A 22,901-nucleotide genomic window follows, 5' to 3' on the forward strand; every position below is an offset into this window, starting at 1 on the left:
GGGGGATCGATGCTCAAACCGAGTATCTCGGGATACTGTGCTCTTCGAGCCCATTCCGGAGTCACAAAAATAACTTGGGCCCAGTCGCGCCTGATCTTCTTCAGCACTCTGGGCAGAAGTGGTACAGGCGGAAAGGTGTACCATAGATCGCAGCTCCACCCGAGACGAATTGAGCGCCTCCTTGGAAATTCAAACGCGCGGAACTGATGACATTGCGCGGTTTCTTCGGTGGCGAATAGACCTAACCAAGGCTCTCCCCACTGCTGAAAGAGACCTTGCGCCAGGTCAGAGTTCAGACGCCATTCGTGATCCATCAAGCAACGGCGGCTGAGTTTGTCCGCCCTGACGTTAAGAGAACCTGCCAAGGTAATGCCTTGACGTTCCAGCCATGTCCAGAGGCGCAGAGCCTTCTGACATAGGGTCCAGGACCCCGCCCCGTTTGTTGCAATACCACATGGCAGTGATGTTGTCCGTGAACACCTGCACTGCACTACACTTCCCCGGACAGAAGGAAGGAATTCCTTCAATGCAAGCCAGATCCCCGAAGCTCCAAAAGGTTGATATGGAGTCGGGATTCCGCCGGAGACCAGAAACCTCTGATCTCCGCGTCTCCCAAGTGGCCTCCCCATCCCAGGAGGGACGCATCAGTCACTATTGTGTGCTCTGGTTGGGGAACGGAGTGGGATCTGCCATTGACCCAATCACGTTTAGTGAGCCACCACTGCAAGTGTCGGGCAGTGCCCTCCGCGATCCGGACATGATCGGACAGGTTGCCCTGATGCTGCGCCCGCTGGAACTTCAGGTCCCACTGCAGAGCCCGCATATGCCACCTGGCACGTTGCACTAACAGGATGCAGGAGGACATCCGGCCCAGGAGCTGGAGGGTCATCCTGACTGAAAACCGGGATAGAGACTGAAAGATTGGAATCACCGCCTGAATATCCCGGACTCGCTGCTCGAGAGGATAGACCCGAAACTGTTGAATCTAGAACCGCTCCGATGAAGGGGAGCATCTGAGAAGGACTCAGGTGCAACTTCTGCACAATGATGGAGAACCCCAGCAAATGCAGGTCGGCTGTAGGCTGAAGGTGGGTGACGACTGCCTGGGGCGAGCCCGCCTTCAACAACCAGTCGTGGAGGTAGGGGAAGACTGATACCCCTGACCTGCGCAGATGAGCTGCGACCGCGGCCATCACTTTCGTGAACACCCGAGAGGCGCTGCTAAGGCCGAAGGGGAGCACGGTAAACTGAAAATGCTCCTGGCCTACTGTGAACCGCAGGTAACGGCAGTGGGCTGGCAGGACGGGGATGTGAACATTTGCGACCTGCAAGTCCAACGCTACCATCCAGTCTCCAGGGTCGAGGGCAGCCAAGACCTGAGCCAGAGTTAGCATCTTGAACTTCTCCTTCCGGAGGAAGCAATGGACATCCTGAAGGCCAAGATGGGACGCAGGCCCCCCCTTGTCCTTCTTGGGGACCAGAAAATAGTGGGAATAACAACCACTCCCTACTTCCTGCGCACTCGTGGCCCTTTGGCCAAGAAGGCTGTAAGTTCCTGTTGGAGAAGAACTAAATGATCCACCGACATGCGGTGGCACGGAGGCGGCATGGCTGGAGGGGAGGACTGAAAGGGAAAGGAATAACCCTTGTAGATTATCTGCAGCACCCACCTGTCCGATGTAATTTCGTGCCAGTGGTGGAGGTGGTGGCAGTCCCTGCCACCTAACGGCACGGGGTGCTCCCTGAAGCTCGGATTAGGAAGGCTTGGAGGCGGAAACAGGGGGGTTAGAGGTGGACTGACCCGCACGCTGGTTTCTGGCCACGCCCCTGCGAAAGCCACAGCCGTGCTGAGGCTGGTTCCGCACGGGCTTGGCGGAGAAGCGTGCCTGGGTGCCTCTGCCCTGGCCACGAAAGGAACGAAACCCAGGAGTGGCAGAGTTCTTTGTAGAAAGACCCAAGGACTTGGCCGTGGCCCGTGAGTCCTTAAAGCGCTCCAGTGCACAGTCGGCCTTTTCACCAAAGACGCTGGAGCAATCAAAGGCCATGTCCATGAGCGAGCCCTGGACGTCGGGTGAGAACCCAGTCTAAGGCAACCAGGCATGGCGCCGCAACGCCACAGTCGTGGAGATTGCTCTGCCCAAGGAATCAGCGGTGTCCAAACCACACCTGATGGCAAACTTATACGCTTCCTTACCTTCAGCAATCACTTGGGAAAGGACAGTCTGGACCTCCTCAGAACACTGAGGCAAGACCTGAGCAACAGAATCCCACACTGTGTGGGAGTAAAGGCCCGACAAGCAGGCGGTGTTAACCAACCGCAGCCCTAAGCTGGCCGAGGAGAACAACCTCTTACCAAATTGTTCCAGCCTTTTAGAGTCCTTATCCGGCGGAGCCGTGGGAAAGGCACTCTGCGACGTTGAGGCCTGAATTACCAGGATCACCTGCAATCTGGCCCACAATAAATGATTTTGGGTATCCCCAAGCGGAAAGGCCGTAAATTGGGACTATTACTCTCAAGGCAAGCATTAGGCCGGGATATGCAACTTTTCACCAACTGAGTTGCAGAGGACAGACCTCCTGTTCTAGATAGGTTCTAAACCTTCATTTTCTTTTTGAAGTATTTATTACAGAACAAGAGTACTGTTAGTGGTCTGAAATTAATATCCAGAAAATATGTCACAACATTGCCAAGCGGTGCAGGTGTTATGATGACCCTCCCCAAACACCCACTTACTAGCCATGGTATCTTCTATAGAAATGACCTCTCACTGCAAGAAGCCCGCAACTCCTGACCAAGCAAGCTACTTAATTGTGTGTGTATTTTTCAATCCTATTTCTGTCCTGGTGCTTTACACCCTATCATTGGGCTGAAGCTAAGATCAATACGCTCCATCTCCTTCAAGACACTTACACATTTAAGTGCTTCTTCGGTACGGACTCGAGCATTACTGTAGTGTTCCATTTTACATTGTGCTGATCACATTCTGCAAATGATCACAATTTTTTGCAAATAGAATAGCAATCAATGTTAATGTAAGTGCATTGTTATAGTACTGTACTTTGGTTTCAGGAACGTTTGGGTATTAACAATTATTTAAGGATCACTAAGGATAAGTTACTTACCTGTAATCCTAGTTCTCATCAATAGTCATAAGCATATGAATATTCCCGCCCATGCAGAGGGAAACCATACCAATGGTTTACAGAAGAGGTTCTTTTTGTTAAAGAATAAATAATTTTGATCCTTGAACCCTGAGTGCAACATACATTTGTTAAAATATATATTATCACAAATGCAACCGTCCACATAGAAAAGAAGAGCTGAGCAATGCTACAAAAATTTCTTTTCCACACATATATACATTCAACATGAAGCAGTGAAGAAAAACAAAGAGCATTTGAACAGCTTTAATGTGCAGCAGAAAAAACACACTCCTGCAAAGAGGAATGACAGCATTGCCAGCTCACAGGCTGCATTGCAGAAAACACTCAGTTAAAAGCTGAAAAGCTAACCTCATAGAAACACCTAGGAATAAACTGACACCGTGCAGTTAAGGCCGCTATGAGCCCTAGCTTCCCATCATGCCTCAGGGTTGACCGTTAGGTCAGTTGTTCTTTGCAGAGAACCGTAGGCCAGGGCACAAAGAAATGACATTTATAGTAATCATTTGCCCGGGGAGGTGGGTGGGTTGCTTATGACTATTGATGAGGATACCCCTGGAAGAAAACTAGGAATACAGGTACGTAACTTATCCTTCTCTTCCAGGGGATCCTCATCATTAGTCATAAGCATATGAATAGAATAGCAAGCCCATCCCCTCAACCTGAGGCAAAGGATATGCATAAACTCAACAGGTATTGAGACATATCATGACTCCAATGAAATTAGCATTGGAACAAATTCCTCAAGGAGGCTTGGCCTACTTGGGTATCTGCTCTAGAGTCAGAATCAAGGCAGTAGTGCCTAGTAAACGTGTGTACCGATTTCCAAGTTGCCGCCTTGCAAATCTCGGCCATCGGTACATTATGCAAAAAAAGCTACTGTAGCAGCTTTTCCCCTAGTGGAGTGAGCCTTAGGGGAAACCAATAGAGGCTTGTTTGCCAACTGATAAGCCAACGTAATGCAGGACACTATTCACCTCGAGATCAATCGTTTTGAGGCCGGAAAACCTGTCCTGACGACACCATAGCTTAAGAATAATTGGTCAGACTTCCTAATGGTTTTCGTTCCCTCCAAATAGAATTTTAGAACCCTATTGAGGTCAAGTGAGTGAAGAGACCTTTCTGCTGGAGTACCAGGATGGGGAAAAAAAGAGGGAAATGAAATTGTCTGGTTAACATGGAAGTCGGACACCATCTATGGTAGGAAATACTGGGGAGTCCTCAGAACTACCCGATTGCGATGGAAAACAGTGTATGGTTCCTTTGCGCAGAGTGCTTAGATTTCACTTACTCTGAGTGCTGACGTGATAGCTGCTAAAAAAGCAACATTCCATGTTAGGTGCTGTAAAGTGGCCTTAAGAATGCGTTTGAAAGGAGGGTCCATAAGCTTGGACGGAACAATATTCAACTCCCAAGGAGGTGAAGGATGTCGGACAGGAGGAAAAACTTCCTTCAACCCCTGAATGAAATCTTTGACCACCTGGAGCTGAAAAAAGGAAGGCTGGTTAGGTGATTTTCTGTAGGCCGTAATGGACGCCAAGTGAACTTTAATAGAAGAGTACTTCAAACCAGACTTGGCTAAATACAGAAGAGAAGGCAAGATTACCTCCTCCTGCCCACTAGTTGGACTAAAACCATTACGCATACACCACAAGAAAAACCTCTTCCATTTATAAGAAGAAAAACGTCTTGTGGATGGTCTCCTCGACTCCCTCAAAATGTTCATGCAATCCTGAGGGACATTCAAGTGTCCGTATTGCAGGACTTCAGGAGCCAGGCTGCTATGCTCAGCGAAGGAAGGCTGGGGTGCAGAATCTTCCCGCCCATTTTGGTCAGTAGGTGTGCTCTGCATGGCAGCCTCCTGTGTGGACATATTGACAGTTGCAATAGGTCCGGATACCACCATTGGCGAGGTCAGTCCGGTGCCATCAGGATCATCTTCATCCTGGATCGGATGAGCTTGGTCACCACCTTCGGATAAGAGTAAGGGGAGGAAAGGTGTATGCAAATGTTCCAGACCAGTCGATCAAAAGAGTATTCCCTCTCGTTCCTAGCTGGTAAAATCTGGACGCGAAGGCGTGGCATTTCTTGTTTAGATCGTCTGCAAAGAGGTCCATGGATGATCGAACCCATTGACGGAAGATGTCTGGCACTACGTCGTCGTTGAGCACCCAGTCTTCTTGTTCTTCGAAGTGCCAAACGGGGAGCATCTGCCTGCACGTTTTGTTCTCCTGGCAGGCGTACAGCTGTGATCAAGATATTACTTGCCAGAAGCCAGTGCCAGATCGCTTGCGATTCCAACGACAGTGGGCGGGAGTGTGTTCCACCTTGTTTATTCAAGTAATACATGTTGGTTGTATTGTCCGTTTGAATCAGAATCGAGTCCGACTGAATTGATGGATGGAATGCCTTGAGAGCTAGATGAACTGCCCGCAGCTCTAACATGTTTATATGGTAGGTCTGCTCCTTGCTCGACCATCTGCCCTTGAAGGAGTTTGAAGACAACCCAAGTGCTCCCCCCATCCCTGGAAAGATGCATCCATGATCAGGGATTGCTGTGGAAGAGACTGGTGGAAGGGCACTGCCACTAGAAGATTTTTCAGTTGAGTCCACCAATCATGGATGACTTCGCCGCTTGGAAGAGGAGAATCCGATCCTCCCAATGTCGTGAGGATTGGTCCCATTTGTCTTCCAGATCTTGTTGCAGCAGTCTCAATCACACTGATGGTTGGTGTACATGAAGTAGAGAGTTGCACTTCCGTTTCATCAATAACAGTCGTCCCTCCAAAGGAAACACTTTTCCTATACTGGAGTCTATGGTGGCACCCAGATAATGTAGAGTTTGAGTGGGATGTTGGACAGATTTGTCCAGGTTCACGTGAAGGCCTAGACGGCAAAGTAGATTTAGGCAAATCTGAAAGTGTTCCTTCACCATCTGTGAACGTTGGTCCAAAATAAAGAAAAGGTCGCAGGACCAGACTTTCTAGAAGAAACCTTGGTCAGAGTTCTATTCATATGAGACACCTAGTTGCCCCCAACCTTCAGCCCGAGGTGATGACAGCTAGGAAAACCCCCTTGGCTGAAAGAAGCTTGATGGATATTTCCTTCTGAGTTCAAAGGCTGCCCCTCCTCCTCTTCTTTTCAAACTCTAAGACTTTTAATAGCAGTTAGCGGTCACCTTCACATGAAGTTACACTACCCCAGAAGAAAACCTTGAACTTGTGCAGTATCCTATGGATCTTTGTCTCATGAGACGACAACAGACTGAGCAGTGGCAGAACCACTGGAAGCTTCCCAACTCATTCTGGTATCTGAAGTCAGGATGATGGGAATTGGTAATATCAATTCCACCCTCCTCAAGACATAGTGTGACCATGAATCTGGTGTGGTTGCTAGCCTCCATATCCATGGAACTAGAATGGATTAGCTATCATGAAAAACAATGAGAAAGGGGACAAAGCATTGATGCCCAGATTGCTAAATGGTAATCTTCATTACAAAGAGTACTGCTACTCCTCCTTACATTGCCACTACCCTCTTTCCAAATGAGATTGGAACCACTCTTGGGATGAAATGGAAGATATACTGATTTAGGATGTACTACTTGCAAAGAACAACAAATGTGGTGAAGGGTCAGTTTCAGGATTAGAAATTGAATGTCCACACACTTGTGGTTTTGTGGGAATTCAGAAATAAATGGCATGCAATTTCCAGCCCTGGAGATTAAAAAAAATTGCACATATGCCCATCCCCCATTTCCGTGGTATTGTATCTGAGGGAATGTACTCATTTTTGTTCAATGTACAGAGAAGGGATTTCTCAGCAGGCCCAAATAATTGACATAGTGGAGAAGAAAATAAGTTACTGACCTGTAACTGTAGTTCTCCGGTATTGGAATCTTTCATAGATTCACATGCTTGTATCATTCCCTGTCATCGAAGTTCGAGTCTCAGGGTATTATATCAATGCAATCATATTAGATAGCATAGGCTACAATGGCACTAGGCCATGAATTTAACAGCCTATCTATGATTTTTTTTTTTAAGGGCCAAACTTAGCCTACAACCAATCAGGCAACAGCAAGCCTCTAGAACCTTCCCCACATAGGCTAGCTCCCTCAGATTTTCAAGCACAAGTGGGAATAACTATAATCCCAAAGGTAAAGGGGAGCCTCTAGGGGAGGAGGGTGGGTCACATATGAATCTATGAAAGATATCAATATTTGGGAACTACAGTTACAGGTAAGTAACTTCTTTTCTTCTCCAGTATTGGATCTTTCATAGATTCATATGCTTGAATCAGAGTAGCTAGCAGTAACATAAACATATATTAGCATGTCATAATAATGCAAATATAGCCAATAGTTGCAACAAGCATAATGAAAGTCACAAGTCATTTGCTGAATGAGAACACCAGCCAATAACACTGTGGACGTAGAAACAGCTCTTGTTGAATCAGCCTTGACTCTAGTAGATAAGGGTTGTCCTGCAGCTTTATGGCAGAATTGAATGGCTGTTGCAATCAATCTTGCAATGGAAGATTTAGAGACTTGTAGTCCTTTATTCAAATTTCCATAGGCAATGAACAATTAATCAGATTTTCGAAAATCTTTTGTTCTGTGCAAATAAAACCTAATGCATCTTTTAACATCCAGAGGATGTAGAGATCTCTCAGCAATGGTTTGTGGGTTTGGAAAGGTTGCCTTTAGTAGAATAGGTTTGTTGAGATAGAAATCCGAAGGTACTTTTGGTATACATTTAGGGTTAGTCCTCAACATTTAGTCTTTTTTTAATTGCATGAACGGTTGTTTTATAGTGAATGCTTGTAATTCCCCAACTCTTCTTGCTGATGTTAGCACTAGTAACAGAGCTGTCTTCCATGACAAGTATTTCAACTCTGCGTTGTGGATTGGTTCAAAAGGGCTTTTCATTAACTGACTTAATTCCACGTTTAGATGCCAAAACGGGGGAGGTTCTTTCACAGGTGGAAAAGCTCTAAAGAGCTCTTTGAGGAACTCTTTAATTAATCTTGCAGACAACAGATATGATGAGTTCCTCGAAATCCTAAAGCAAGAAATTGCTACTAAGCGCACTTCTATTGATGAATGTGCAATGTCAGCCTTGGCTTACTGAAGAAGAAAAGGTAAAATCTGTACTGGTATTGCGAGGAATGGATGCCATTATTTTTTTTGACCCCACATACAGAAACGTTTCCACTTAAATTGGTATGACTGATTTCTGGATTCTGCTCGATCTTTAGAAAGTATTTCTCTGCAGTCTTTGGTGATATCTGATGGTCCAAGCTCATGTTCGTCAGGATGCAGGCCGACAAATTAAGCGAAGTCGGATTGGGATAAAGTACTTGGTCCTTGTTCATGGATAGTAACGTCAGGGTAGATGTCAGAGAAATGGGATGTTGGTATCAAAGGAATTAGGGGAGAAGCGTAAGCAAATATTTTCAACCATCCAATCAAAAATGCATTTCCCCACGATCCTCTCCGGGGATGCCAGCTTGCGTAATCTTGTCATTTCTTATTTGCCTTGGTTGCAAAACGATCGAGTTTCAGTGTGCACCACCGAAGGAAAATGTCTTGGTGAATGGAGTTCCCACTCGTGGCCACTGGTTGTCAGTCTGCTCAAGGTGTTCACAAGCACTTTGGATACTCCTGGGACGTTTGCTGCCCTCAGTGTTACCTTGTGTCCTAAGGTCCAATTCCAAATTGTTTGTGCCTGATGAGATGGAGCCACTGATTTTGTGCCTCTTTGTTTGTTTAGGTAGTGCATGCTGGTGGTATTGTGCGTCCAGATACCGAACAATGAGCCTGCAATTCTGGGGAGGAATGAAAACCGCGCCCGAGCTATGGTATTCAATTCTAGAAGTTTTATATGCTTTTTTTTTCGGAGGCTGTCCATTTGCCACTGACTGATCGATGTTAAAGGTGAGTGCCCCAACCCTCCTGGGACACATCCATGGTGATGACCAGATTTGCTGCTTGTGAGAGAAAAGTCATCCATTGAGAAATATTGGCAGATACCGTCCATCATTGTAAAGCTTTTATCATTGTTGGGGTTACCAGTATCAAATCGTCGATTGGGCCCTGAACTTGCAGCCACTGTCTGTCTAACTGCTCTTGTGGGGGACACATATGAAGTCTACAGTTTGGTATCAGAAGAATGCATGAGGAGCACACTCCCAGAAATTACTTGTACAGTCAGACAAAAAATGACTTTCTTTTGCAAAGTCTTTGGGCCAGTATCCTGATCTTGTCGTGCTGCTCTGGGGAGACAAAAGCCTTGTCTGACTGGGTGTCTAAGACTGCTCCTAGAAACATTAGAGTGAATATGCTACTTACCAGTATGCATCTGTTCTTGGCATGTAGGGCTGCTGACATTCATATCTATAGCATAGATCGCCGCCTAGTGTTGGGTCCGGATGATTGCTCATTGTTGTCCTGGAAGAGTCTTCGAAGTATCACGAGATAGGTGGCTCCTCCCCTGGACTACAGTGCGCATGGGCGTCGACTCCATCCCCAGATTGTTTTTAGCCATTGTGGCAAAGATGGAGTGTAACAGTGTGAGCGATGGCCATGCTAAGAGTAAGTGTAAATTCTGCAGCCGCTTCAGGCGCCGGGGAGGAGGGCGGGCGATATGAATGTCAGCAGCCCTACATGCCAAGAACAGATGCATACTGGTAAGTAGCATATTCAGTTCGAGGCATGTGGGCTGCTGAATTCATATCTATAGCATAGAATATATAGCAGTCCCTCCATTAGCGGCGGCCGCCTGTGCCAGCTGCAGACGTTTGAAAAAGTGTTTTTAGAACAGCCTGCCCTACAGCTGCTTGCTGCTTGGAGTGCACATCTACACAGTAGTGTTTTGTAAATGTGTGTGGGGTAGACCATGTGGCTGCTCTACAAATGTCTTCCAAAGGGATATTTCCAAGGAAAGCCATGGAGGCCCCCAACTTACGGGTGGATTGGGCTCTAGGGGGGACCGTTAAAGTGTGCTTAGCCTTTTGATAGCAAATTTGAATACACTTAACGATCCACTTGGCTATACCTGCTTTGGAAATGGGGTTGCCTTTGTGTTGGGCAGAAAAGGCAACAAAGAGTTGTTTAGTCTTCCTAAAATCTTTGGTCCTATCAATGTAGTACATCAAAGCTCGTTTGACGTCAAGAGTGTGGAGCATTCTTTCAGCCACTGTCTCTGGATTTTGGAAGAACACAGGCAGTTCAATAGTTTGATTGACATGGAACTGTGAAACCACCTTAGGAAGAAATTTAGGGTTAGTGCGCAGCACCACCCGGTTGGAGTGAATCTGTATGAAAGGTTCTTGTACAGTGAGCGCCTGGAGTAAATCTGCCTGGCCAGCTCATCCATATCGCTTTGCCCTTAGAGAGCGGGTGTGGGAACCTGGCGGCAAAGGTTGGGCATTTTGCATTTGCGTGTGTGGCAAACAGATCTATGTCTGGTTGGCCCCACATTTGGAAGAAAGGTTGAAGAACTTGTGGATGAAGTTCCCATTCGTGTATTTCTTAAATTGCCCAACTTAACAGATCCGCTATCTGATTGTTTACTCCTGGGAGATGTTCCGCCAGAAGATATATGTTTTGTGGAATGGCCCATCTCCATATGTATGGAAATACATGAATTTGCTGTCTTCTCAAATGTGCTGCTACTACTGCAAGGCACTTTGTGAACACCTTGGGTGCTCATGTCACCCCAAATGGAAGGCCCTTGAACTGATAGTGCTGGCCGTCCACTGTGAACCGGAGGTATTTTCTGTGAGCAGGGTTTATGGGAATGTGGAAGTAGGCGTCCTTGAGATCTAATGTGGTAAGGAAATCGCCTTGTTGAAGCAGGGAAAGAATCTGCTGAAGAGTGATCAAATGAAAATGATATGATTGTATGTACTAATTGAGAGGTCTGAGGTCCATTATTGGCCTTAGGGTCCCGTGTGTTTTGGGGATTAGGAAATACAGGAAGTAAATCCCTGTTCCCTGATGTTGTATGGGAACTGGTTCTATTGCATGTTTTGAAGCAGTAAAAACCTCTTGCTTGAGGAGTGTTAGCTGTTCCTCGGACATTGAGCACTGTTTGGGTGGAAGGGTGGGTGGAGTAGCAGTAAGTTTCAGGCAGTAACCATATTGGATAATTTGTCTTACCCACCTGTCTGTAGTGATGGAATTCCAGACAGGTAGGAACTGCGATAGTCTCCCCCGACCGGAGTGGAATGGTATGGAGGGAAAGTCACTACTTATTACTAGGAGAGGTGGGAGTGTTATTGCCTCGGCCTCTTCCCTGGTTGTTGTTTCCCCTGTATCCACGTCTAAAATATCCTCTGTTGGGGAATGTTTGTGTGGTGTTTTGTATGAAGCAGAGTCTGTATTGATGTTTTTGGATGCTCCCCTATAGAAGGAGCGTCGAATGGAACCACGTGGGGATGGAGACTGTAATGCTCCCATGGATTTAGCAGTCTATGTGTCCTTTTTCATTTTCTCAAGAGCGGTGTCGACCGCCGGTCCAAAAAGCTGTTGCTGATTGAACGGCTGATTGAGGATAGTGGTTTGTACCTCCTGCTTGAAGCCAGAGATGCGTAACCTGGCATGTCGTCCGATTAACACGCTAGTGTTAATGACCCTAGAGGCGGTGTCTGCTGCATCAAGGGCACATTTGATTGATGCATTAGTTATTAACATCCCCATCTGAATTAAATCATTAGCCTTGGTCTTATATTGATCAGGTAAATGTTGCAATAGGGTTTCTAGTTGGTCACAGTGAGCCCTATCATACCTAGCAAGTAATGCTTGTGTGTTGGCTATTCGCCAGTTATTAGCAGCTTGGGCAGCTACTCGTTTGCCAGAAGCATCTAATAATTTGGACTCCTTGTCCGGAGGTAACGAGTCATCGGAGGTTTATGAGTTGGCACGTTTTCTAGAGTTAGTTACCACTAGGAAATCTAAAGGTTGCAGACCTTTGAGGTAGGCGGGATCACTGGGAGTGGGCTTATATTTTTTGTCAATCCTGTGATTTAGGATTCTAGTCCTAACAGGGTCCTTGAACATGTCAGGGGCATGTTTAATGACACGTTTTAACATTGGCAGTGTTTGTACAGTCAGTAGTGACTGATCAACGGTGTCTAGTAGAAAATCCTCCTCTACAGGGTCCGAATGCATTGGGACACCATGGTATTGAGCCATCCTATTAACAAGCTGGTTAAAAACAATATTATTATCTGGGGAGATGGCTTTGTTGGGTATGCATGCGGATTAGGGAGGTCTGGAGGATCTACTGGGTCATCATAATCGTCCCAATCATCCTGTTGTACGTCTGTATCATTATAAGGGTCATCAAAAGGGTCAGTGTTGTGTCCCCATCCCCTAAATCATCATCACCAGGTGTCAGTGGGGAGTTTGCTGGAAGTATAGGAGAGTGTGGAGGAGAGACAGGCTTAGAAGGAAGAACAGAAGAGGGTTGCAAAGGTGAAGTAGCACAGTCCTTCTTTACAGGCACTGCAGGAATGCATGGAGTGTCCAATTGCCTTTTTTTGTGTGGAACAGTAGACACGTCCTGTTTTAGGGTCTATATGGAGTATTTTTTGTTTTGGATCGATAGAATCCGCTTGAAAAAGTTCTTCTGTTTCAGAGCCTTGGAGGGTGTTTTCGGGTCCTTTCGCTTCGATGTGAAGGCGGAAATCTTTTTCAGTTCCGAATGTTTCACTTTCGGATCCGATGCCTTTTCCTTCGGCACGAGGGTGGTCGGTGCCGAGGTCTTTTTGGGAGTAGGTTGCGCTCCATATTTCGGTGCCGAAGGCGCCTATGGGACCGTGATATGCAGTTTGCTCGGTCCAGAGCTACCGGAAGGCTTGTCTTTTGTCTTCGAAGCCGAGCCCGAGGGCGGGGCTTTGAAGCCTGTTTTTGGTCGTGACTGGGGCCAGCAGGCAAAGTTTTGACCAGGGCCTTCTTTTTTGGAGGTGGGCTTGGGGCAGGGGCAGTTGTACTCACTCGTTGACCTGGAGTGATGGGATGGTCTGAGTCGGAGTCGTCTGCTTCGGACATGATTTGCAGATCCTCAGAGTCCTCTTCCGGAACATCGGGCCTTCATCGAAGATGTCCACCAGTGCAGGAGCTGCTCGTTGCGTCATGATGTGTCATCGGGCTCGGTGATCACGGATGGTCTTTTTAGATCTAAAGAAGATGCAGGCCTGGCAATTGTTCTTGTTGTGCTAAGGCGAGAGACACATGTTACAGACCTTGTAGTGGTCACTGTGTGGACATTTTGCTCCACACTGGGGGCATTTTTTAAATGACGTCCTTTCCATGAGCCGTAGGCCCGAACGGCGTCAAGAGGCCCAGCGGCCCGCGTCGACGACCGGAATGGAGTATTTGAGGAGAGCGTAGAAGATTGCGCAATGAAAAAACAATACCGTCGAGTCTAAGATGGTTTTGCGCGTCAAAAAGGTTTGGAGAATATGGTGCCAAACTGGAGCGAAGACGTTTTATTCAAACCCGATGGCAGAAAAAAACAATCTGAAGATGGAGTCAATGCCCATGCGCACTATCGTCCAAGGGGGAGTCACCTATCTTGTGACCACAATAGACTTCTTCCAAGATAACAACAAGGTGCAAGCATCCGAGCCCAACACCAGATGGTCATCTATGCAAAGTGTACTAACTGCAGCTCATATGCCTCGAACATTTATATCCGACCTGAAGAGAAGTTTCTTGAAATCAGAAGGTTTGAAGAATAACAACAGAGCAAAGGGAGACTCCCTTCACATGACGTGCAGTAGAAAATCTGAGGGAACTAGCCTCTGAGGGGAAGGTTGTAGACGGTGCTGTTGCCTGATAGATTGTAGACTAAGTTTGGTCCATTAAATAAAAAAAAAGGGTCATAGATAGACTATTAAATTCAAGACCTAGTGCCATTGTAGCCTATGCTACTAATATTATGATAGCTTTGATATAATAGCGTGGGACTCCCACTTCGACGACGGGGAAGGATTCAAGCATGTGAAAGATCCAATACTGGAGATTTTTTTTATTTTTTATAATACACATAAATGCTTGGCTTGATATCAATTACTCACAAAATTTCATGCAACGTAGAAAGTAGAGAACCACTGTAATATTTATCAAAATGTACTCCTGGGATCTACTAGGGTTTGAAAATAGGGTCCTAAAGTAACAAAACCCTTTCTGCGGGAAAACAGTTTAGAGATATGTGAATTGTTGCCAAATCGTTTGTGCCCAGAGGTTTTAGCTTCAGATAAGTTAGTTATTTATTAGTGTTATGAAGGGCAGTCTTAAAACGTGGAGTGCAAAAGGGAACACAGTTTTGATGAAAAGTCAAAGTTTAAAAGTAATGCTATTGTACTAAGCTAGAGAGAAGATTTTGTGTATATGCGCATCAGAAAGGCGTTGTGTCTGAACACGAGGTTAACTAATTTACTATACATGATCATGTCAAGGCACTGCAGTCCTGGTATAAGATGCATGAAAAATATACTTTTAGGTTTAAATGTAGGCTGGGTTTGTGCAGCCCGAGCATAAAAGTAAATTTAACATATTTCAGGTTACAAAAATGGAATCTGTACATCAAGGTTAACATGACAATTCATTAATATTTTGCTTACCTGCTACAATGTTCCCAGAATGTGCAACAACCTTGAAACCATCAGCTACTTTGTCTACACTGTCGCCATGTGTGAGCAAAACCACCTCTTCTTTCTGAAGTCCCCTATACGTAAAAGCAATAGAATTACATTTACCCAAAATATTTTGGAACTAAAGAAAAACAATTAATCAAAAAAAGGAAATATCAGTCACTTATTTGCAATCCTAGTTCTACATTATGTGTACCCTCATTGAGTTCATAAACACCAACAGTCGCTGTCCATGTACTGATTCACAGAATACTTTACCAAGAGAATTTATGAATAGCCCTTTAATTTGCTTGCCACATGTGTGTTTTACATCACAGGTTTCTTTATATTTTGATACCGTGTTTTCTTACCCTTGTTGTTTATTCCCCTCCTTTCATCCAGGTTTTGCCAGAAGGAAGAGATTTCTTGCACTCCCCTTCCCCCTTCTGGATTACTATTGTATCCATGACATAGGGACGGTACTCTTTAGGACACTCTTTGGACAGTCTCTGACACTTCAGATTAGATTAGTTTTTTTTTCCCCAGGTCCTGATGAAATGCTGCTCATCCGTTAGGAGATTCAAAGCATGAAACAGGTCGACCTTTTAAACCAACTTTTCACCTCACACCTCACACACTGGGCTGCAGAAGGTTTCATTTTCCTTGCCAGCAACGACTCTCGTAGTCTGTTTTTAACCATAGCATCAGTGCCCAGCGAATAAAGGTTCTTAGGACACTCATAGCTATTTTTAACGCACCCACGGTACCCACTCTACTCACTACACCGACGCCCCACCACCTCATTTCATAGGGCCTCCTGGATAACAACCCAGAACCCCTCTGCAGGGCCCATTGGGTATGGCAGCGCAGGCCCAACGAGGAGCTGCCTTATGATGAAGCATGACATGTCTCGGGGTGTGTGAGAGCCCTTGCTCCTTATTGAAGCTCTCCCATCCCTTTCTTCCTTCCCTTACCTGGAATTTCATCCCCTTCTGATCGTCCCAATCACCTCCTTGGGAACTACATACCTTTTGCCCCTTAGAAGAAAACATCTCTATTATAACTTCCTACTCCAAAGGGAACTCCATTATAACCTCTTCTTTTGCAAGTACTATATTACAGAAATCAATCCACTGAGCTCAGAAAATCATTGATAGCATTTACTCAAAATCCATCAATTTAAATCCGAAAACTCAAATTAGATCAGGGGAGATAAGGAGTTTCCCAGGAGGCCTTGTCCTACTAGTTGCATACATTTCAAGAAAAACAGAGCTCTACTCCATATTGTATGCGAAACCTCATACAGGGAGAAAAAAGTGCAGTTTTTTTATATAACCGTTACCCACCAGGGTTCTCCCTTGGTGGCATGCTTCGTCATAAGGTTCTTCCTGTTCTGTTGCAGAACGGGGCGTGCAGCTACCTGCAAAATACACGGAAGCACTGAATAGTATACACTAGATAGTTGTAGGAGTTGGAGGACTTTTTTATGTGAATCAAAAATGCATGCGTGGTAGGAAAGCTATGCTTCATTCCGTCCTGCAGACTGTATGGTTAAAAGGGAAGAAAGGTAGAAAGCATGTGTGGTTTTGATGACCCTGCCTTCTACACGGTCTACGGGCCAGATGTATGACCCACCAAGTTGCAAGTCGCAAATTGCGTTGCATTTGCGACTCGCAAATTGGGATGCACAACAGTGTCTGAGACACTGTTTGCGATTCCCAATGGGGTTGCAAATTGCATGCCTCATGCATATTAACGAGGCTGTCGCAATTTGCGACCCCATTGGGAATGGCTGGCACTTCCGGGATGGTGGCCTGCTGGGGTCAGCAGACCACCATGTCTGGGACAGCTTTTAAATAAAGCATTTTTTTTTTTTTTTTTTTGTCAGCCCCTTTTCCTTAAAGGAAAACGAGATGCATTTAAAAAAGTAAACTCGAGCCTCTGCGAGGCATGCTGTAGTAGAGTATGCTGTGGAAACCTCGCCCACTCTCCGCCCATATTTGTCATTGGCTGGTTTCCTTGTCCTTGGTAAATGCTGGCTTCCGATTTATTTTGAGGCTTGTTAGCCCCTCCTTGTTACCGCCTTGTCGCCATTTGTTACTGCCCATGATGACTGGGCCTTTTACTTGGCTTGTTACACGGTTTCCGTTTTAAATCTGTGAGACTCTTGTTTTGTAACTACCTAATCGGGACAATAGCGGCTGCATCCTGCATTTGCAGGCGCCCACACAGGACAATGGCGGCCTCTTATTTCTGTACTTTTGTGATGAATTGCATGCTGAGCGCGGCGCCCGTGTCAGGAACACCGTGCTTTGCTTCCTTTTTTTTTTTTTTACTTTATTGGCGAGTGCGGCGCCCACTTTACCGACAACGCGCTCTGCATTTAAATCCCACCGGGTTTGGCCCTAAGGCAGGAAGAGTCTGTCTCGTGGCTGGAGTGCTTTGTTTCGACTATTTTTTTTGTACATTATTGGTGAGCTTGGTGCCCGCTTCACAGACACTGAGCTCTGTTGATGTATTTTTTTTACTTTAACACTGAGCGCAGCGCCCGCTTCAGGGACACCATGCTCAGTATTAAAGTTGAAAAAAAAGAAACCGAGAGCGGTGTCCTTGAAGCGGCACTGCGCTCAGTTTTAAACGTAAACATACATTTGCAATGCAATAGGTCTCGCATTTACGAGACTTAAGCTATTGGCATTGTAAATGACAATGACTTGTTTATAAAAGGCACTGTTATTTAAAATGCCAATAGCTTAAACTCACCTAAATGCAATACCTACTGCATTGCAAATGCTTGTTTTTTAAGGGCAGGCAGTGGTCCCTGGGACCACTGCCTGCCCTTAAAAAATATTTTGATAGCCACTCACAAAGGGGAAGGGGTCCCCTGGCGACCCCTTCCCGTTTGCGAGTGGGTTACCACCCTTCTGTTAAGGATGGTAAACTATGACTCTTTTGCAATCGCAATTGAGGTCGCAAAATAGTCCTACATAGCTTCAAGAGTTGCTATTAGGAAGGGACGCCCTTGGAACGCCTCTTCCTAATAGCACGTCGCTAATCCTATTTTGCGAGTCGCAAAATAGGATTAGTACATGGGCCACACGATTTTTCGGTCGCAAACTGATCTAAAACCCATTTGCGCCCGCAAAAAAGTTACTACATCTGGCCCTGCATGTTTTAGGCCACCCTAACACGTGGTGTCTTCAGAACCAAGAAACTCACTCCCCGATTACACTCCTGATCAGATTGCAAAGTGTAGCAACTTCACACACACACACACACACACACACACACACACACACACACACACTGCAAGCTCAAATACGCATTTTGCCTACTTGGTGCTATAGTCTGTCATGCAAAAGCCCGTCTGGTATTTCAACTTGAACACAGTCATTGGTTTCTTCCATGTAGAGGCTCAAGATTCGGGTGGGCTATTGTTATTGTCACCACTATCTAGAACTATAATTTCACTCTTCTTGCTCCAGAGCAAAATCATCTTCCTGCCAAGCATCCTGCTTTCTTGTTCCAGCTAGCCATTTTTTCTAAAATCATTGCTCTGTGGGTCTTAACTCTCGAATGTTTCTTTTCTGTGATGATAGGGTTGCTCTTGTCAGGCCCTGGGGAAGAATGTGCACTTTTGCTTGAATCGCCTTATCTCCACGATCCAATGAAGAATAAGAATAACGCTGAGAGGATTGATATCTCAAGTTATTATACCCTCCTTGCTCTTCATTTCTACAATAAAGCATGGTGTCTTTTGAATCTGCCCTGGGACATCACACTCTACTCATAGGATGTTGTGGCTCTAGCTTCCTTTCGGACGTTTTTCACCCTGCCCCCCCCCTCCCCTTAAATTTTAACTGGGGTCTCTGTAGTCTCACTCACTCCTGGCCTAGCTTTCTCGATGGACAGTTATTTCAGAGATATTGTTTTTGGCAGCTCCACCTCTTAATGATCTTGTGGAACAGCAGATTATCTTTGGCACATACCCAATAGTGCGGCATTGTTTTTATTATTATGAGGAACTCTCTCATCTATTGTGCTTATGCCTATAAGCTTAGTTCCTAAATCATCTGCAAGTGAGGCTTCCTGAAAGTGTTACAAAAATTTCATGGCTACGCCGCTATTAAGAATAGGTCATGTGTAGTTGCGTACAGGGTAGAAAATATGATTCCCCCTGACTCTACTATTGAATTTGTTCCATCCCCATCGGTAGGCACATATTTAAAATCTGGTGTTTATCCATAGGTGTCAAATGAGAAAACACCACTTCCAATTGAGAAGTCTTCCTTACAAACCCAAATGTTATGTCGTTTCCTTTAAGTGAGCAGCCTTCCATTAAAGGACTTACAGTGTGTGGCTTAACGGCAGCAATCTGAATCTGTGTAGGTAATTGTGTATAATTCTGGTTACTTCATTGACTTTGTGTCACAGTTTAAATTGTCTCAAGTGTCCTTGTATATTCAGGACTCCTGCTAGCATCTCCGAAGTGAGGGCTATTGAAAGCTGTATATGTAGCCAACGCTGGCCATGTGTGTCTGGACATCATGAGTGGGTCGAAGCGCATATTCTGCATTAGGTGTGGTAATTTACCCTGAAGCAGGTTTTAAATGTAAAATGAAAGTCAGTTTCTGGGTAGAGTTTACTGGGCAAGAGGGACTCCATAGGCGCTTTCTGTCCGCAACATTGCTTATTAGGAATTATCATATGTCCCAAAGAGAAGAACATGCAATACAAGTTTTTACAGTTAGCAGAAAGACATATAGCAATTGGTTGGTTGGGTAGGTGGAGCCATGCTTTTGGTTTATTGGTGGGGTATGCAATAGAGTGGGCAATAGCAGAGGAAATTCTTATTCAAGACACAAGGAGAGATGAGAAATTGGCTAACGATTTGAAGGTCTGAGCAGTAGTAATGCAGATCTGCTAGATCTGAGGAAAACAGCACACAGAAGGGAGTCGGTACAATATTATTTATTTTTTGTGACTGAGATGGGGGAACAATGTCACAATGAAACTAAGAAATGGTTTGTAAATATGTTTGTTTCTGATAAGGAATAGACTTGTACGGTGCCGATGACCTGCTGTTAGCAGGTCTAGCTTGGGAGGAGCAGATGTGAATCATACATATGTGGCAGCAGCGATTAGGGGAGAGGGATTATGTGCCTACTAGTACGTAGATGTAATTGTAGATGGAGTTAAAGTGCTAACTGCTTAAAAAATGCAAACCAAAGATTAGAAAAAAATGTAAGTCAATAGAAATTCAATATAAACACAAGGATCAAAGTGACCAATCTTTGCATACTTTCCATGAGAAATTGTGTTTTTGATTGAGGGGATGTTAACACTTTCAAACAACAACCACAATCCAGAACAGAGTAGACAACACAAGTTACTAAATTAACCTGTGCTTTACCTTCCAGTAGCTGGACACAAAAGCAGTCAGGCCTAACTTGGAGACAATGTGCAAAGTATTTATGCGGTTTAATCAAAAAGAGACTAGCTCAAATTACTTAATTTACAAAAGTTATTAAGGGAGGGGGAAGACTCTGGTATGTTTTGTCACGGAGTGTGAACACCCGGCAGGTGTGTTCATAAAGCCCTCACCCACCAACCTAGTTGGTGGCATGCTTCATCATCGGGCCCACCCAGTAGCACCTAGCGTGCCCCGGGTGTGCTTCGACGCCTGACTACAGCGGAGCTGGTATATTGCTGAGTGTGCAGTGACGATAGTTAAGGAAGTGATGTTAAAACGGCTAGGCGGTGGTCCCAGTACCCGAGGGTGAAATTAGACTTTAATACCTGGGCCTCCGTCAGCGGTTAAAAATAAGGCAAGGGGATGTAAGAGGCGAGTTACGACCTCTCACATCCAATGGGTCAACATGTTTCAGCCAGTGCCTTATGACTAAGCTGGCTTTCTTCAGGACCTAGATAAAAAGGTGAGTGTAAGTAAACTAGTGGGAGTGTAGTGGAAACTATGTGTCTACACGCCCTGAAGTGTATCTATGTGTGAGAGGGAGATTCCCTTCTCAAGACCACCTGTACATATAACATTAAAGGACAAAAGACAAAACATACAAAGGAAAAAATAGAGTCATTTGGATGTACAGAGTTGCGCACATCTGATTGCCGTCACTATAGCGGGTGCAGGTGGGCTATAAGCGGCTAGGGTGTGATGGTATTGGTGGTACCATCACAGTGAGAATCGCACTGGTAACTCGAGGGTGAAGTGATTAAAAGACGGAGAAAAACATGGTGCATTAGTGAAATGCGGCGCAACAATGCCTCCCTCCCGGTCTCAATGCGCATGCGCGAACCTCACGCGCTAGCTTCCAGGAGGCTCCCCAGCGGGGATACGCCCACAACAATGCTTCCTAGCGCGACTGAACGCTAAAGCGCGCGCGCACCCAAGGCGCCCACACCATCTCCAGGCACCATGACTCGGACATCCGAGTCTTTCCACCATTGCCTCCCATACTACAGGTGCATCTAATTATCCAATTAACCAGACTACTTAAGACCTGGGAAAACGCTCATTCCCCACCGGTATGCGAAGGAGGCACTACAGGTCCAGAGCAGGCTCTGCCCAGAAATGCTGTGAGTATGAGAAACAACCACCACGACTCCTGGTAAGCGCAATTTTCTTCCCAAACAGGTCTCCCTAATCAGTATGGTAAACGTTTGTCCCCCCAGGGTCAAGCCCTTGCCACCTCCCAACCTTGAGGTCAGACTGAGCAAAAACTAGCGTAAGAGTCCATTCTTGCGCCGCATTTCACTAATGCACCATGTTTTTCTCCGTCTTTTAATCACTTCACCCTCGAGTTACCAGTGCGATTCTCACTGTGATGGTACCACCAATACCACCACACCCTAGCCGCTTATAGCCCACCTGCACCCGCTATAGTGACGGCAATCAGATGTGCGCAACTCTGTACATCCAAATGACTATTTTTTCCTTTGTATGTTTTGTCTTTTGTCCTTTAATGTTATATGTACAGGTGGTCTTGAGAAGGGAATCCCCCTCTCACACATAGATACACTTTAGGGCGTGTAGACACATAGTCTCCACTACACTCCCACTAGTTTACTTACACTCACCTTTTTATCTAGGTCCTGAAGAAAGCCAGCTTAGTCATAAGGCACTGGCTGAAACATGTTGACCCATTGGATGTGAGAGGTCGTAACTCGCCTCTTACATCCCCTTGCCTTATTTTTAACCGCTGACGGAGGCCCAGGTATTAAAGTCTAATTTCACCCTTGGGTACTGGGACCACCGCCTAGCCGTTTTAACATCACTTCCTTAACTATCGTCACTGCACACTCAGCAATATACCAGCTCCGCTGTAGTCAGGCGTCGAAGCACACCCGGGGCACGCTAGGTGCTACTGGGTGGGCCCGATGATGAAGCATGCCACCAACTAGGTTGGTGGGTGAGGGCTTTATGAACACACCTGCCGGGTGTTCACACTCCGTGACAAAACATACCAGAGTCTTCCCCCTCCCTTAATAACTTTTGTAAATTAAGTAATTTGAGCTAGTCTCTTTTTGATTAAACCACATATTAACCCGGGGACATGGACTAGCTTTCTGGTCCTATCTCTCTCTCTTGATTACGCATCATACGGCAGCGCACAGCTGCGAGAGTTATTCCAGCACCATGGCAGAAAACCATGGTGACATTCCATGAAAGCGATGTGGCTGACATACTATCTGACCCATCGTTCCAAGCTGACTTTAATATCTCCAGCACCATCGCACAAACAACTGATTGGGAGAGCCTCACTGAAAAGAAGCGCAACAGGATACGCACTATCCTTCATGGGACAATCTTGACACAATACCTCAGAACCAACACGGCACCGAGGGGACTTCTAGTAACCAATGCCCCCAGGATCTTCCTTGATGACGCCACCTTCAGGAAGGACTGGGCCCAGATTGCCTGGCACTGCACCAGGGACTGGATGATCCTCATCATTAAGACAGCAAAACGCCTCTCAGAAGCCTTTCTGGTGGAAATCCAAGCCACAGAAAGCCACTTTAAAGCCACCATAACCGCCTACAAGAAGAAACTGGACGATCAAAATAAAGACATAAACGAG

At 45.7% G+C, this 22,901-nt stretch overlaps 1 protein-coding gene across 1 annotated transcript in view; it reads right to left on the reverse strand.

Moving 5' to 3' along the window:
- GMPS (guanosine monophosphate synthase) overlaps positions 1 to 22,901 on the reverse strand; it is a 515,861-nt gene that overhangs the window by 365,674 nt on the left and 127,286 nt on the right. The window contains exon 5 of the mRNA XM_078667712.1: positions 14,797 to 14,900. Coding sequence (XP_078523838.1) covers positions 14,797 to 14,900 — 104 coding nt within the window. The remainder of the gene's footprint in view (positions 1 to 14,796; positions 14,901 to 22,901) is intronic.

Source organism: Lissotriton helveticus, chromosome 11, assembly GCF_964261635.1.
Source record: "Lissotriton helveticus chromosome 11, aLisHel1.1, whole genome shotgun sequence".
Lineage (NCBI taxonomy): Eukaryota > Metazoa > Chordata > Amphibia > Caudata > Salamandridae > Lissotriton > Lissotriton helveticus.